Genomic DNA, 14751 nt, shown 5'->3' with positions numbered 1-14751 from the left:
TGATGATAAGTTCTTGAGCAGGTCATTGAGTCTCTCAACCTCAGTTACTCATCTGTAAAATGGGTGGGATGATTCTTGCCTCAGAATTGATTTTGTGAGTGTGATTAGAGAACATTTAGGAAAATGCTTCGTTGCTGAGTCCTAGCCCCAGGCCTGGCACATACTAGAACTTCTATCAATGTTTTTTAAACATCAAGGCAATATTTAATTAAGATAAGGTGAACAGTCTAGTTTTTTTTGTTTGTTTGTTTGTTTTTTGGTGGGACATTGTGGTAACCAACAAGCGTACATGAGAAATACCCAGTTGTCCACTTTGTCAGATCTTTTACTGAGTTACCCTGGGCAGATAAAGAAGGATACATGCACACATACATTTAAAAAATATATCCAGTGTAAAAGCTATAGGGCAAGATAGGTTATTAAGAAGTGGGACACCTATAACATGGCTCTTTTTAACTCTATGTTTAGATATGGCAACTTTTGACAAACAATTCAGAACATTTTTGCCCTAAGGTATGTTAATGGATTAACACAGAAAAATAAGGTAGTAGAATTACATGCTTTTGACTTTAATGATTTGATTTTTAAGCTGGAAAGTTAAGGCACATTCACCACATATGGTGGGTAACAGTGATTCTTGCCTGGAGTATCGTAGAATCCTTCTTTGCAATATCAGAAAAAAAGAAAGGCCTCTGCTTTTCCCCATGAGCTACAAAGAATGGGTCACAAGTGAGTGAAACCAAGATTGTAATAAATCTCATTATAGTGATATAGAGATAATTTGGTGTTAGAAAATAGGTTCTCGCCTGTTTATTCCGAGCAAGTTGCATCTTGCACTGGGTGGAAAAAATGCTGATGGAGTTGCTTTTTGCTGTTGATGTACTCTTTCAAGAAGCACGGGAGTGAAAAATATGTTTAGGCTTACATAGTCATCTTTGAGCAAGTTCATCTCCTGTTTTTGACCTTCATTCATTTATTTATTCATCATCCATTCAGTTGTTCGTTGACTCTTGCCGTAACTAATTGAGTGCATCTAGCAGCCTTTAGTGGTACTTGAGTGAATATTCAGAGATCCAAGCCCTCATGAGATTGCAAGTGAGTGTAGAACACAATTGAACAAGGAATAGCATTATGGGGTAATGGAAGGCCAGTGTTAAGGGATCTTGAGTCCCTTCTGATGGAGCTCCAGGTGCTGCTGCCATTGATGGAAGCGGAGGCATTGAATACTCTGCCTCTTCCTCTTTCACTTCCCCATCCTCTCTCCCCAGTCATGAATTGCACACCCCTCCCCGAAATGTGAACCTCCATTCCCTTCAGTCTTGAGCTCTTAAACGATTCATCCCCAGCTGCAGCACTTTTATTCCACATTCCAGAGGCTTCCTACTTCCTCTGCTTCCCCTTCTCTTATCTCACCACTCACGGGGTTCCCCAAGTGTGTTGGGCTTACTTAATCTTGAAGAATGGGAGGGCAGGGCTCAGGACTGAGGTGGATGTAACTACAACTCCCACCTACAACTAGAATGTAGTTTCTTGAAGCATCCTATAAAGAAGGGTGGTTTACAAAAATCCTGTTGAAATTTAACATTTGTGTGTGCTGAGTCTACAAAACAATTCAAATGGAAATGATATCTTTAAGTATTTTGTCTTCCAACCCATGAATGTGGTATATGTCTTGATTTATTTGGGTCTTTAATATTGATCAATAAGCTTTATATTTCTTCCTACTGAGGTCTTAAGTTTCTTTGTCACATATATTTTGAGATTGTTGATATTTCTTTTTTTAAATTTATCTCATTTTTTATTTATTTATTTTTGGCTGTGTTGGGTCTTCGTTGCTGTGCGCGGGCTTTCTCTAGTTGCAGCGAGCGGGGGCTACTCTTCTTTGCGGTGCGTGGGCTTCGCATTGCGGTGGCTTCTCTTGTTGCGGAGCACGGGCTCTAGGTGCATGGGCTTCAGTAGTTGTGGCACGCGGGCTCAGTAGTTGTGGCTCACGGGCTCTAGAGTGCAGGCTCAGTAGTTGTGGCACATGGGCTTAGCTGCTCCGCAGCATGTGGGATCTTCCCAGACCAGGGCTCGAACCCTTGTCTCCTGCTTTGGTAGGCGGATTCTTAACCACTGCACCATCAGGGAAGTCCCAACAATTATGTTTTAAATTTAGTTTGCTCATATATGCAAAGTCCTCTCTAAAGAGAAAGGGAGGGAGGGAAGGAGGGAGGAAGAAGACTATCTAGCTTAGGGGACTTCTCTGGCGGTCCAGTGATTAAGACTTCTCCTTCCAATGCAGGGGGTGCGGGTTCGATCCCTGGTCGGGGGCTAAGATCCCACATGCCTCGGGGCCCAAAAACCAAAACATAAAGCAGAAGCAATATGGTAACAAATTCAATAAAGACTTTAAAAATGTTCCACATCGAAAAAATCTTTAAAGAAAAAGACTCTGTGCTCCCAATGCAGAGGGCCCTGCTTTGATCCTTGCTCAGGGAACTAGATCCTGCATGCCACAACTAAAGATTCCGCATGCCACAACTAAAGATAATGCATTCCAGAACTAAAGATTCCGCATGCTGCAACTAAAGATCCCGCATGTGGCAACGAAGATCCTGCATGCCGCAACTAAGACCCGGCGCAGCCAAAGATAAATAAATAAATAAAAATAAAAAATAAATAAATAAAATTCTTGAGTTTAAAAAGAAAGAAAGAAAGCTTAGTTCTTTTGTCCTAGAGACCCTTCATTTGAAATGATAATTGTATATGTCATGATCTATTAAAAACATTTTATTTATTTATGTACTTATTATACACATGCCCCTTTCAACTTAGCAATGCTACTCCTGGGACTTTATTCAGCAGAAATAAAAAGCACTTGTTTGTAAGGTTATATGGCCATGATGTTTACTGCAACATTGTTTGGGGGCAAAAAACTGGAAAAAGAGTGAATACCCATGAATATGGAAATGATTGAATACATTAGGTAGTGGTTGTACAAAGGAATATTATGTAACCATTAAATGGAAATGAATGAGAGCTAGTTCAGTAAACATGAAGTGATTTCCAGTGAAGTATTTGTTGAGAGAGAAAAAGAAGAGGAGGAAGAGTATCTTTTATGATTCTTTTTTTTTTTTTTTGTAAATATCATACCCCTGTGCATGTGTGTGTATAATTCAAAGCCAAGTAAGGAACCTGGACCCCAAGATGTCATGGATTCCAAGTTCCAATTTGTAAGTAGATGTCACCCATACCCTCTAGACAAGCCCCACCAAGTGTGTTTCCAGGAAGAAATCGTTTAGAGGAAGGAAATATCCTGCTGAATTTAAGAAGATGAAAGGATATAGTGCCCAGTGAGCAGGCAGCTGATAGTATGTTTAAACATAGACGTGATACAAAGAAATTGTCTCCTGTCTTCCCATATATGTTTTTTGTGTGTGTGTGTGTTTTTTTTTTTTTTTTGGCGGTACGCGGGCCTCTCACTGCTGTGGCCTCTCCCGTTGCGGAGCACAGTCTCCGGACGCGCAGGCTCAACAGCCATGGCTCACGGGCCCAGCCACTCTGCAGCATGTGGGATCCTCCCGGACCGGGGCACAAACCCATGTCCCCTGCATTGGCAGGAGGACTCTCAACCACTGCGCCACCAGGGAAGCCCCATATATGTTTTTTGGTCTTTGATATAAATGGGTAGACTTGTCCTCTACTGGTTTGTTGTGAAATGATTACCCTCAGTCAATAAATGGAGAAGAGAGAGTATCGCAGGTAGGCCTGTGAGCTTTGGGTTTCAAGTAGCACTGTAATCCTTACTGATTTGTAGTTAAATAAATAGTTATTGTGAAATGGTGCATTTGAGTGATTTTGGTGAAAAGTGCACTTGAAAGAAAATCCTCATAACTGCTTTCAGTAGATGCACTTTATTACGTACACAAAGGTCATCAGAGTGACCCTGGGCTGAATAATTACTTTGCTTATCCTTTCCTAACTGCTTAGTGAACTGTGTTATTCAAAAGGCTGATGTTGTCTTCCAGATTACGTTTTGGCAAAATGCTGGTTCTTCTTTACTGAGGATTTTAGGTTATTGTTTATTGACGTGTCATTTTGCAACATGAGATATTTCTCACTGTAGTCCCTCCGCCTTTGAGGAATAAGGGTTCAGGAACATTTACTAATTGCCAATCATGTGATAAGCACTTTGCTAGGAGCTGGGGATTCAGAGAGACAGGACAGGCATTCACAGTCAGTGGGCAAGACAAAAATGCAATGAGTTTTTTGGGGGGAAAAAGTTATATGTAGAGGGCTTACAGGAGTGTGGGGTGTTAAGATTAATATGGCTTATCAGAGGTGATGACTGTGTGTTGGGGCCTTGTAGAATGCATAGGAGTTCTCAGGCAGCTAGGAGGGGAGTTGAGAAGAGAGGACTCTGTGACAAAGAGAAGCACAAAGTCCTGGAATGTCTAGAGCCTGGCCAGTCTGAGGAAGGACAAGTATGCCTGGAAGGGGGGTGGGTCAGGAGTACATGGAAACCATGCTTGAGAAGTATATATATACCAGGGCTCATGTAATCAACAGGAATATTAAATGTTTGAGTTAGAAGCCTTTGAAATTTCAGTATTTTTAAAAAATATACACTTCAGAGACTGGGGATTAGTTTATTGGAATTGGTCCCTTTTCTAGATTTATGATCCTGTTTATCCTTGTAGGTGATACTCTCTGGAATCATAGGATTAACAACTTGGAAACGGCCTATGATACTCCTGGTATGTACTGATTTTACAAATTTTTATCCTTTGTAAAATGTGCTGTTTATGAAGTCAGTTGAAATAAGTTGTTGAGGAAGTGCTAAAGCTTCCTTGTTCATTAAAAAAAGAAGTTAACAGTGGACAATATTAGAAGCCAGATGTTCTCATGACAGTAAAGTAAGATGATAATTTTGCTGCTTTTCTGATTCACTTTAAGCTTCTTATATACCCAGTTCTATACATGTGTTTCAAGTTCCAGGATTAGATCTATTGTAAAGATATAACAAAAGCAAAGCAAAACAAAACTAAATAGCTGGGACTTCCCTGGTGGTCCAGTGGTTAAGAATCTACCTTCCGGGACTTCCCTGGTGGCGCAGTGGTTAAGAATCCACCTGCCAGTGCAGTGGACACAGGTTTGAACCCTGGTCCGGGAATATCCCACATGCTGCGGAGCAACGAAGCCCATGTGCCACTACTGAGTCTACTCTCTAGAGCCCGCAAGCCACAACTACTGAGCCCATGTGCTGCAACTACTGAAGCCCACATGCCTAGAGCCCGTGCTCTGCAACAAGAGAAGCCACCACAATGAGAAGCCTGCGCACTGCAACGAAGAGCAGCCCCTGCTCACTGCAACTAGAGAAAGCCCACACGCAGCAATGAAGACCCAACGCAGCGAAAAATAAATTAAAAAAAAAAAAAAAAAGAATCCATCTTCCAATGCAGGGGACGTGGGTTCGATCCCTGGTCAGGGAACTAATATCCCACATGCTGTGGAGAAACAGCCCATGTGCTGTAACTACTGAGCCTGTACACTCTGGAGCCTGCGTGCCACAACTAGAGAGAAGCCTGTGCGGTGCAACGAAGAGCCCGCGTGCTGCAAGTAATAACCCAAAGCAGCCAAATTAATTAATTAATTAATTTAAAAAATAGTCTTAAAAAAACCCCCACTAAACGGCTTACTCTGGGCATTTTGAACATACACAAAAGTGAAGGGAATGATATAATGAACTCCCTGTACCAATCATCCAGCTTCAACAATTATCAATCCTTAGCCAATCTTGTTCAGTTAGACCCTTACCCATTCCCCACCACATCCACGTTCTTTTAAAGCAAATCTCAGCTTAAATCATAAATACATTGTTTTTTATTGTTACAGTACTTTGGTTGGGCAATCTCAGAATTTCCTTGCTTAGACTTCCTATATTCTCTCTTTATCACACCTATATTATATGTTCATCGTAATAGAGACATATATTGTTGACTTTATCCTTTTTTTAGTTATTCAGGTAAAATTCACGTAGTATAAAATTAACCATTTTAAAGTGTACAATTCGATGGCATTTAGTAAATTCCCATCCTTTATTTTTATTTATGTCCTTTTGATTCAGGGAATACTATAAAAAAATAGACAAATGCCAATGGAGAGGCCAACTTACAAGGATGAGGTAGAGGATCTAGGAAATTCAATTTGAAGTATGCTTAAAAAAATTTATTTTTCTGTATAGCATCTCTTATGTTTCTCCCATCCATTTTGAAATAGGGTTAAATAATTTTCTGAATTCATTCCATTTATATACATAACGCAGCCAGGCTGTCCTTCAGACCACTGTTTGCTAAGTGATGGGTAACAAATATAAAACTAGTTAAATTCTTAAATACAAGGAGATGAAGCACATTTCAGGATACAGTGAGAACAATGGAGCCCAATACTGTGTTGACGATCTTGAAAAACTGAACTGAAGAGTTTTCAGACCCACAAGACAATGCAGGCAACATTTTACAGGTCCATCAATTATTGCATTTGGTGAAACTTTGTTAATATTTCCAGAAGGAGTAAATGATTGATACAGCATTTTAATATATTAGACATCAGGATAGGAGAAAATGAGGCTTTGGATGAGTCTTCTGGCATGTGTTATGAGTGCTTGGGGTTTGTTTTACAACTCTAGGTTTACAGTCACTGCAGAAAAATTTTTGATGGTGTTCAATGTTTATACTAATATTTGGTTATAGGCATCATCTTTGCACTGTCCTTTTCCATTGGGTCAATATTGAAATGCTCAGTCATACGAACCTCAGGTATTTAAAATCAGAAAACTATCTAATCTAATGCTATTTGTACTTTTAAAATTCCAAATGGTGAAGAGAATATGAGTGCTTGTTCTAGATAGATATTAAGAAAGTCCACCTTTTAAAATATTTCTTTCTTTAACATTGTTTTCTTTTGGAAAGGTGCCCTTGTAAATTTATTATGTGAGCTCAAGCAACTTTAAATGAAAATGACCTTAATAAAAATGTATTTCTCATCCTTGTTAAGTATATGTACTTTGTCACAAAGTTGTAACCAGTTTGTACATACCATGTTGTGCTCTGCTTTTTCTGTTTAATATGAAATTAAGTTCACATTAGTAGCTATTATGTTTCCCTGTATGAGGGGTCCACATGCCTATCACTTAGAATTGCTACGCAGCATTTTGTCATATTTCTATATTACCATCAGTCCTAAGCCTGTTGGACATCTGAGCTTCGAAGTTTTGACTGTTATGAATTATGTATTTAGAAGGTCATTTAGTGATCATTTTGAAATGTTAATTAACATCAGTTTATAAAGAAGATAAATTAATTGGCAGGAATTGTGCAAGGGAAAACTTTCTGAGTATATCAGTAGGTCATTTGAGCCTTAGTCAGTATCATAGAGGAAAAAACAGTCCATGGGAATCTTAGTAGTGTATCATTATAACCTCTGCCAAATGCTTTTGTTATGTTAAAAAGCCAGATGAAAGAAACTGACGCACCAGTCAGACACTCCTAGTTTGAGTCCTAGTTCATTTACGGAAGAGCTGTGTCACTCTGTGCAAGCCACTTAGCTTCTCTGAGTCTAGTTTTCTTTTCTGAACAGAGGATAGTCTAGTGACACTCAATGGATACTTTCCTTTTTTTTTTGGTTCCCCACGCATCCCCCTTTCTGAGTTTTAGGGAATCTGCCATCAGATGATTTGAGTGGGAGGCTGTGTTCATTAGAGAAGCCAGAAGTGCCCGTGTGTTTTTGCAGACCCGGGCTGGGCTGGTCAGAGTCACAGCCCTACCGCCATTCACGTCCCACACTCTACCTACAGGGGCGCCTTCTGACTCTGACACAGCCAGGCTGTCCTTCACAAACCTAGGACTTTCTTTCCCTAGCTGTTTGCTTGGCTGCCTTCTTCTCTTCTGGGTCTCAGCTCAGCAGTCATCTCAAGAGAGAGACCTTCCTTGACCACCCTGATTGCAGTGACCCCTCCTCTGTGCCCCTCACCGGGTCCCAGCACTGAATACTGGCTTCTTCTTGGTCTGTAAGTAGCCTGAGTGTGCCTCACCTGTCTCCCCCAGTAGATGGTCAGTCAGTTCTGTGAGGACAGGGGTCTCTCCCCAGGACCACTGTGCTCAGGACACACTTAGGTTTGAACGGTGGCAGTAATTTGGCAACCAATGAGAAATTCAGATCCTGGATTAGTTCTCAAAGTTTCTCTTTTACATTTGTCTTAAATTTTTCTCACTTGTTTTTGTTCACTTGAACTCTGTATTTACCACCTTTTAACTTCAGGGTGGTTAGAGAGTATTTTGGTAGTGGAGTTTGGGAGGGGGCTAGTTGGTCTCTTTAGGGGATTTCAAGAGGCAAGCTGTTCTCATTTTGAGTTGTTGGGTGTCTAGAACATTTGAACACTTCCTTTTGAGAGCGTTTACATTTGTGCTCCCTCTTTGTGTTTGTTTCAGTGATTACATCAGGTTTATACTGGTTTGAACGAAGAAGGTCAGTTTGACCTAGTTCCTTCAAACTCAAGTTTTCATGGAAACTCAGAGTTGGAAGATTTCATTCACTGGGTCCTCTTCTTTCTACTGATAGAATACTCAGGTGTCCAGAACAAAATAATAATTTTGGGAGACACTTTGTGAATGTTTGTAGCTATTTTGGGCTGTGACTGGGATTAAGGTTGGGGGTGTGTGCATGTGTGTGTATGGTATTCTATCAAGAATACTTGTGTATTTTCCATCAAGAGCAAACATTTTCCTTTTTTTTTTGCGGTACGTGGGCCTCTCACTGTTGTTGCCTCTCCCGTTGCGGAGCACAGGCTCCAGACGCGCAGGCTCAGCGGCCATGGCTCACGGGCCCAGCCGCTCCGCGGCATGTGGGATCTTCCCGGACCGGGGCACGAACCCGCATCCCCTGCATTGGCAGGCGGACTCTCAACCACTGCGCCACCAGGGGAGCCCAAACATTTTCCATTTTAAAAGAATGTTCCTTATATTTTCTAGATATCATTCAGTTTTCATTCTAATGAAGTGTTTTAGACTTGTTTAGAAATCACAGACTCAGTGCTGGGAATGCCCTCAAAGATTGCCTTACTTAGGCACCTCAGTTGGAAAACAGAATTGTCTTGATAAGATAGTTACTGAATTGGTGGACTGGACCCGGGCTGGTGTCCTAACCAGGGTGGAGACCCCCTGTCTCTGCCAGGAAGGTTCTTTCTCCTATTGGATTTGCACAGCCAGGAACAAAACTGATGCTGAGACTGGAACAGCACAAGCTTTTCTTTTTCTTTTTTTTTACTATAAAGATGTTTTTATTTTTTTTTTTTCACATCCTTATTAGAGTATAATTGCTTTACAATGTTGTGTTAGTTTCTGCTGTATCACAAAGTGAATCAGCTATATGTATACATATATCCCCATATTCCTTCCGTCTTGAGCCTCCCTCCCACCCTGGAACAGCACAAGCTTTATTCGATGGCCAAAGGATGGAGAAGAGGGAACCTAGTTCTCAAATCCACTTCTCAACCCAATTTGAGGGAGAGACACCAAATATATAGGAGGGTCAAGGTAAAAGGAGGGAGGGAATTAGAAAGAGTGGGAAGAACACTCATGAGTTATTCGAGAATCAGAGTGTGGTTTGGACCTGGAACCGATGCAGCTCTCCTTTTCAGTCCTTATGTGGGCTTTTCCAGTTGTCATGGCAATCATCAACTGTCATGGTGCTGGTGGGTGTGTCATAACCTGCTAATGTATTACAAAGAACGTATAATGAGGCTCAAGATCTACTAGAAGTCGGGCTTCCCAGGTGGCGCAGTTGGTTGAGAGTCCATCTGCCGATGCAGGGGACGCGGGTTCGTGCCCCGGTCCGGGAGGGTCCCACGTGCCGCGGAGCGGCTGGGCCCGTGAGCCATGGCCGCTGAGCCTGCGCGTCTGGAGCCTGTGCTCCGCAACCGGAGAGGCCACAACAGTGCGGAGATCTACTAGAAGTCAAATATTCCGTCATCTTGGGCCTATTTGGTTCTAACCAGTTTTTTTTTTTTTCTCTTTGCAGCTTCCTCCTGAAGCTTAGATTAAGACTAACTGGTTTCTATTTGAGGGAGGGGCAGGGGTCTGATTCTGGGGCAACAGCCTCAGTAACAAGATGTGTTCTCCTTTGGTGGTACATTTGGTGAGAATTGCCACTGTGAAAGCCCAGCCAGGCATTCTGCCTACAGTTTTGGTTGCTTATGAAGGTAATTTGAGCTATAGTTATTTTTATTTTTCTTGTCAGTTTGGAACAGAGGGGATGAATATGACCTTCAAGCTGATAAAAGACAGCTTTATCCTTTAGCACAAAGAATGAAGGTTCTTCCCTGGTGATGTTCTTGGGTCACATATGTGGTTTATTCTCAACTGCGGGTCCTGTTGATTTGAACCCTAGACTAAGAACAGAAGAGGTAGATGAATTGGCTGTTTTTAGAAAATGATCCATCAGTTTCTCTTCTAACTTCAAGATTATAGTATTTAGGGTAAAGCCTCCCTCGTTCCCCAAAGAGACTAAAAAATGGCGTCAGTATGATACACGAATATCTTATTACCCCTCAGCTAACAGTTCAAGTAGGCTAGGCTGGTAAGATGGTCCCACTCCATTTGGGGATCCAGGTTCTTTCCATCTTATTGTGCCTCAAAGGGAGGGTCATGAAATGTCCAGACACTTTGTCAAAAGAGATTGAGGAACTAGTCTCACCAGATAGTCAGAAAATACTTACAGGTGGGTTATGCCGTGGGACAGATGGTGGCCCTTTCATTCCTGATGATAAAAGAACAGGAGGGAGCAGAATACCTAGGCACAGTTTAGGGATCTGTACGTTTATAAAAGGAACTCTGAAGCTCTGGCTTGTGCAGTCTGGTTCTTTCAGGAATATTTCATGGTTGTCAGTCATTTGGAATGAGCTCCCTGGTTTGAGAGTTCAAGAAACCTCCATTTTAATGCTGACACGTTACCACTAATTATTGGATGATCTCAGGGAAATCTCTTGATTTCTGCAGGTATAAAATGAGGGGTTTTTTTTACCTGTAGTATTTGTTGCATCCCCTTGTCTTGAATACCACTGTTGATTCCCTGAAATCCCGTTGATCAAGCAAAGCTAAGTTTATTGGACCTGTTGAAGTAAGGGAGAACACCTTACCCGTAGTTCTCAGAAGGAGTGAGTCTAAGAGAGGATATTTATAGAGTTTTAGGACCCCGGCTGAGTGATTTTAAGGTGAGTCTTGCAAGATAGGCAGTTGACTGGACTTGGGCAGGACCTATGAGATAGTAGCTTTGGATTGGTGGGCAAATGGAGGGGAGGGCCTTGAAGCAAATTTGATGAGTAAGTTGTTAGTTTTGATAACTATTTTAGTTGGTTCACAATCTTACCTTTGAGGAGCAAGTATTTCTTGGAGCAAGTAGCTCAGTTATCTTTGCTTGTTCTCAGTATTGTTTATTATAGGGTCAGAAGAGTATGGCCAGTCCCAGAATTAGCACAGGGACTGGAAATTATGTTGATTTTAGTTCTCATCGTAAATTTTATGGAGGACCCATTCTTTTTTTTTTTTAACATCGTTATTGGAGTATAATTGCTTTACAATGTTGTGTTAGTTTGTACTGTATAACAAAGTGAATCAGCTGTATGTATACATATATCCTCATATCCCCTCCCTCTTTCGTCTCCCTCCCACCCTCCCTATCCCACCCCTCTAGGTGGTCACAAAGCACCGACCTGATCTCCCTGTGCTATGCGGCTGCTTCCCACTAGCTAACTATTTTACATTTGGTAGTGTATATACGTCCATGCCACTCTCTCACTTCGTCCCAGCTTACCCTTCCCCCTCCTTGTGTCCTCAGGTCTATTCTCTACGTCTGCTTCTTTATTCTCGTCCTGCCCCTAGGTTCGTCAGAACCATGTTTTTTTGGATTGGAGGACCCATTCTTTTTTTTTTTTTTTTTTTAATGTTGAGCCTTTTTAAAATTAATTTATTTTTTAAAATTTTTGGCTGTGTTGGGTCTTCGTTTCTGTGCAAGGGCTTTCTCTAGTTGTGGCAAGCAGGGGCCACTCTTCATCGCGGCGCGCGGGCCTCTCACTGTCGTGGCCTCTCTTGTTGCAGAGCACAGGCTCCAGATGCACAGGCTCAGTAGTTGTGGCTCACGGGCCTAGTTGCTCCGCGGCATGTGGGATCTTCCCAGACCAGGGCTCGAACCCATGTCCCCTGCATTAGAAGGCAGATTCTCAACCACTGCGCCACCAGGGAAGCCCCGGAGGACCCATTCTTAACATCCATTATGCTAATTAAGCAAACAAATAATTTCATCAATCGGACAACTTATTTCCATTGTCACTCTGCTAATTTAGCAAAGCTGCTTGGATGTTGTTGGGAGATAAAGATAAAAGCAGCAGCTTCTGGAGTATGGCTTTTTTCATAAATGCTGAGTATCCTGGAATTTGAATTCTTAATTGTTCTGAGGGTGTAGCTTGGACCAGTTAATATGTACATGATATCACACTGTCTGTGCTGAAGTTTTTGGAGGTGTATTTCAGACATACTGTAGTATGTGTGCGTCTGGGTTGCCGAAGGGCCTTCTAACCATCCTGCATTCTGAGCCCAAAAGGCCATAGTGATCAATTTCTGAATATGCCTCTGAGACAACTGCATGGACTGTGAATGATTTGGGGCAAGGGAGGAGACCATTTTGAATCAAGGAGCATCTTAAAATAGATGTCGTGTGAAAAGTTGCAGAATAATGTGTATGGTACCCCTTGTGTTTTTTAAAAACATCGGGGGGATCATACTTGTGTTTGTAGTTACATGAAAAATTCTTGAAAAGACATACAAGAAACTGTTCACAGTAGGCACCTCTGTTGAGTGCAGTGGGAATGGGAAGGAAGGAGACCGACTTTCCACTTTATGTCTGGAGAGGACATGTGTTGTGTGAAGTGGAGGATGTTTTAGTTTCCCTGTTTTGTTTGGGTTCTGGCTGTCGGTACCTACATATCTGAACTCTCTTCCTCCGGGGTTTGTTTATCTGCCCTTGTGTGTCCTGATGAGAGGCAGGATCCTGTCTCTGGCTGGAAGCTTCTGAGGCTAGATGCTTACACTCCTGCATGCCGGCAGCCAGGATGTGAGCCATGACCTCCTCCCCACTGAAGCTCCGGCCCGGGACTTGGAAGCTGGAGCCCTTGATGCAGAATAGCCGGGGCAGTTTAGAATTCATTAGGCAAAAGAGGCAACCTGTGTCCAAGGCTGGCATCCAGTGACCTGGCTTTCCTGTGGCATGACCTTGGTAGAGGTCCCAGCACCCAGCTTCCCTGGGCTCCTTCCCAGATTTGTGAGCCTGGTTCCTGTGGATTCTGTGAACTACCCGATAGCCTGTTTATTTAGTCTGAGTTGATTTCTGTTGTTCATAACATAATCGGGAACTCCGACTGCTGTGGGACCATGATTTTTTTTTTCTTCTGCCAATGTTACTTTTACAAGAATTTTTAAAAAACCAGTTCAAAAATAGATTCATTTTAAACATTTGCTCATTTATGGTAACTCAGTTGAAGAACAAGAAATCCAGTGGGTGCTCAAGTTAGATTGATTGATGGTTTGTGCTTGACTTGGGTGGAAAGTGTTAGGTAGATGAGCTGGTGGGGGCAGTTGTCGGGGGTGGTGGTGGTGGAATTGGGTCTGACTAGCTGTCACTTCTCAACGAGGATACAAAGGGTTGCCTTGTAGAGCTCTTTAGTGAACAGAAAAGAATAATTTATAAACGGACATTGTGTATTAGCAGGTATTCTGCATGTTGATGGAGTGTAGATTTGAGTCAGACCTGGATCTGATTGGGGTCCCATAATTAGATGTATAGTTTAGGGCATAATAAATAAATCACCTCTCTGAGACTTTTCCCTATTTATTTCTATATCTATAAGATATATTTATTTATATATGATATACATACATGACACAGTATATATATATGTATATATGTGTATATATGACACAGTATATATATATGTATATATGTATATATATGATATATATACACACATACATAGATACCATAGATATATATTTCAAACATACCACTGTGACATTGTGACATTTTATAATTTACTAAGTGCCTTTTAAGAGGAAAAGAATCTTTTTTATTTAAAAAAGGGGGAGCTTGGGCTTCCCTGGTGGCGCAGTGGTTGAGAGTCCGCCTGCAGATGCAGGGGATGCAGGTTCGTGCCCCCGTCTGGGAAGATCCCACATGCTGCGGAGCGGCTGGGCCCGTGAGCCATGGCCGCTGAGCCTGCGCGTCCGGAGCCTGTGCTCCGCAATGGGAGAGGCCACAGCAGTGAGAGGCCACGAACCCCCCCCCAAAAAAAGGGGGGGGAGGTCATTAGCCTTCTTATTCTTATTGAAAGTAATAATTAGACCTCTGTGCATTTTTCCCAGCATCCAAACCTGACCACACTCCCCCAAATTAACCATTTTAATTTCTCTCTGCTTTTAATGCCCCTGGCAGTTGTCTCCATCTCACTAAAAGGGAGGCATGGGTGACACATTCTCTCCTATTGAAGTTATTTTTATTTGAAAATAATCTTTATTTCTCCTATTGATGGCTTTATAATTTTAAATAATATTATAAAGTTCTGTTTCTTAATTCATTAACTTTGGACAGTATCTTTTGATTCTCTCTTTTATAAGATGAAGAAATTAGCAGTTAGCTCTGCTTCTTTCCCCCTTTTACCTCCTG

At 41.8% G+C, this 14751-nt stretch overlaps 1 protein-coding gene across 3 annotated transcripts in view; it reads left to right on the top strand.

The window, feature by feature from the left end:
- Nucleotides 1-14751, top strand: part of ENTREP1 (endosomal transmembrane epsin interactor 1) — a 75603-nt gene that overhangs the window by 19226 nt on the left and 41626 nt on the right. For 2 of the 3 annotated variants that reach the window (XM_030877036.3, XM_060300865.2), the window contains exon 2: nucleotides 4683-4739. The exons of the other annotated variant lie outside the window; for it this stretch is intronic. In XM_030877036.3, the coding sequence (XP_030732896.1) occupies nucleotides 4683-4739 (57 nt within the window). The remainder of the gene's footprint in view (nucleotides 1-4682; nucleotides 4740-14751) is intronic. 3 annotated transcript variants of the gene reach the window in all.

This window comes from Globicephala melas, chromosome 6, assembly GCF_963455315.2.
Source record: "Globicephala melas chromosome 6, mGloMel1.2, whole genome shotgun sequence".
Classification (NCBI taxonomy): Eukaryota; Metazoa; Chordata; class Mammalia; order Artiodactyla; family Delphinidae; genus Globicephala; species Globicephala melas.
Note: the sequence above shows the minus strand (reverse complement) of the source record. Positions and strands in the feature narration are given on the sequence as shown.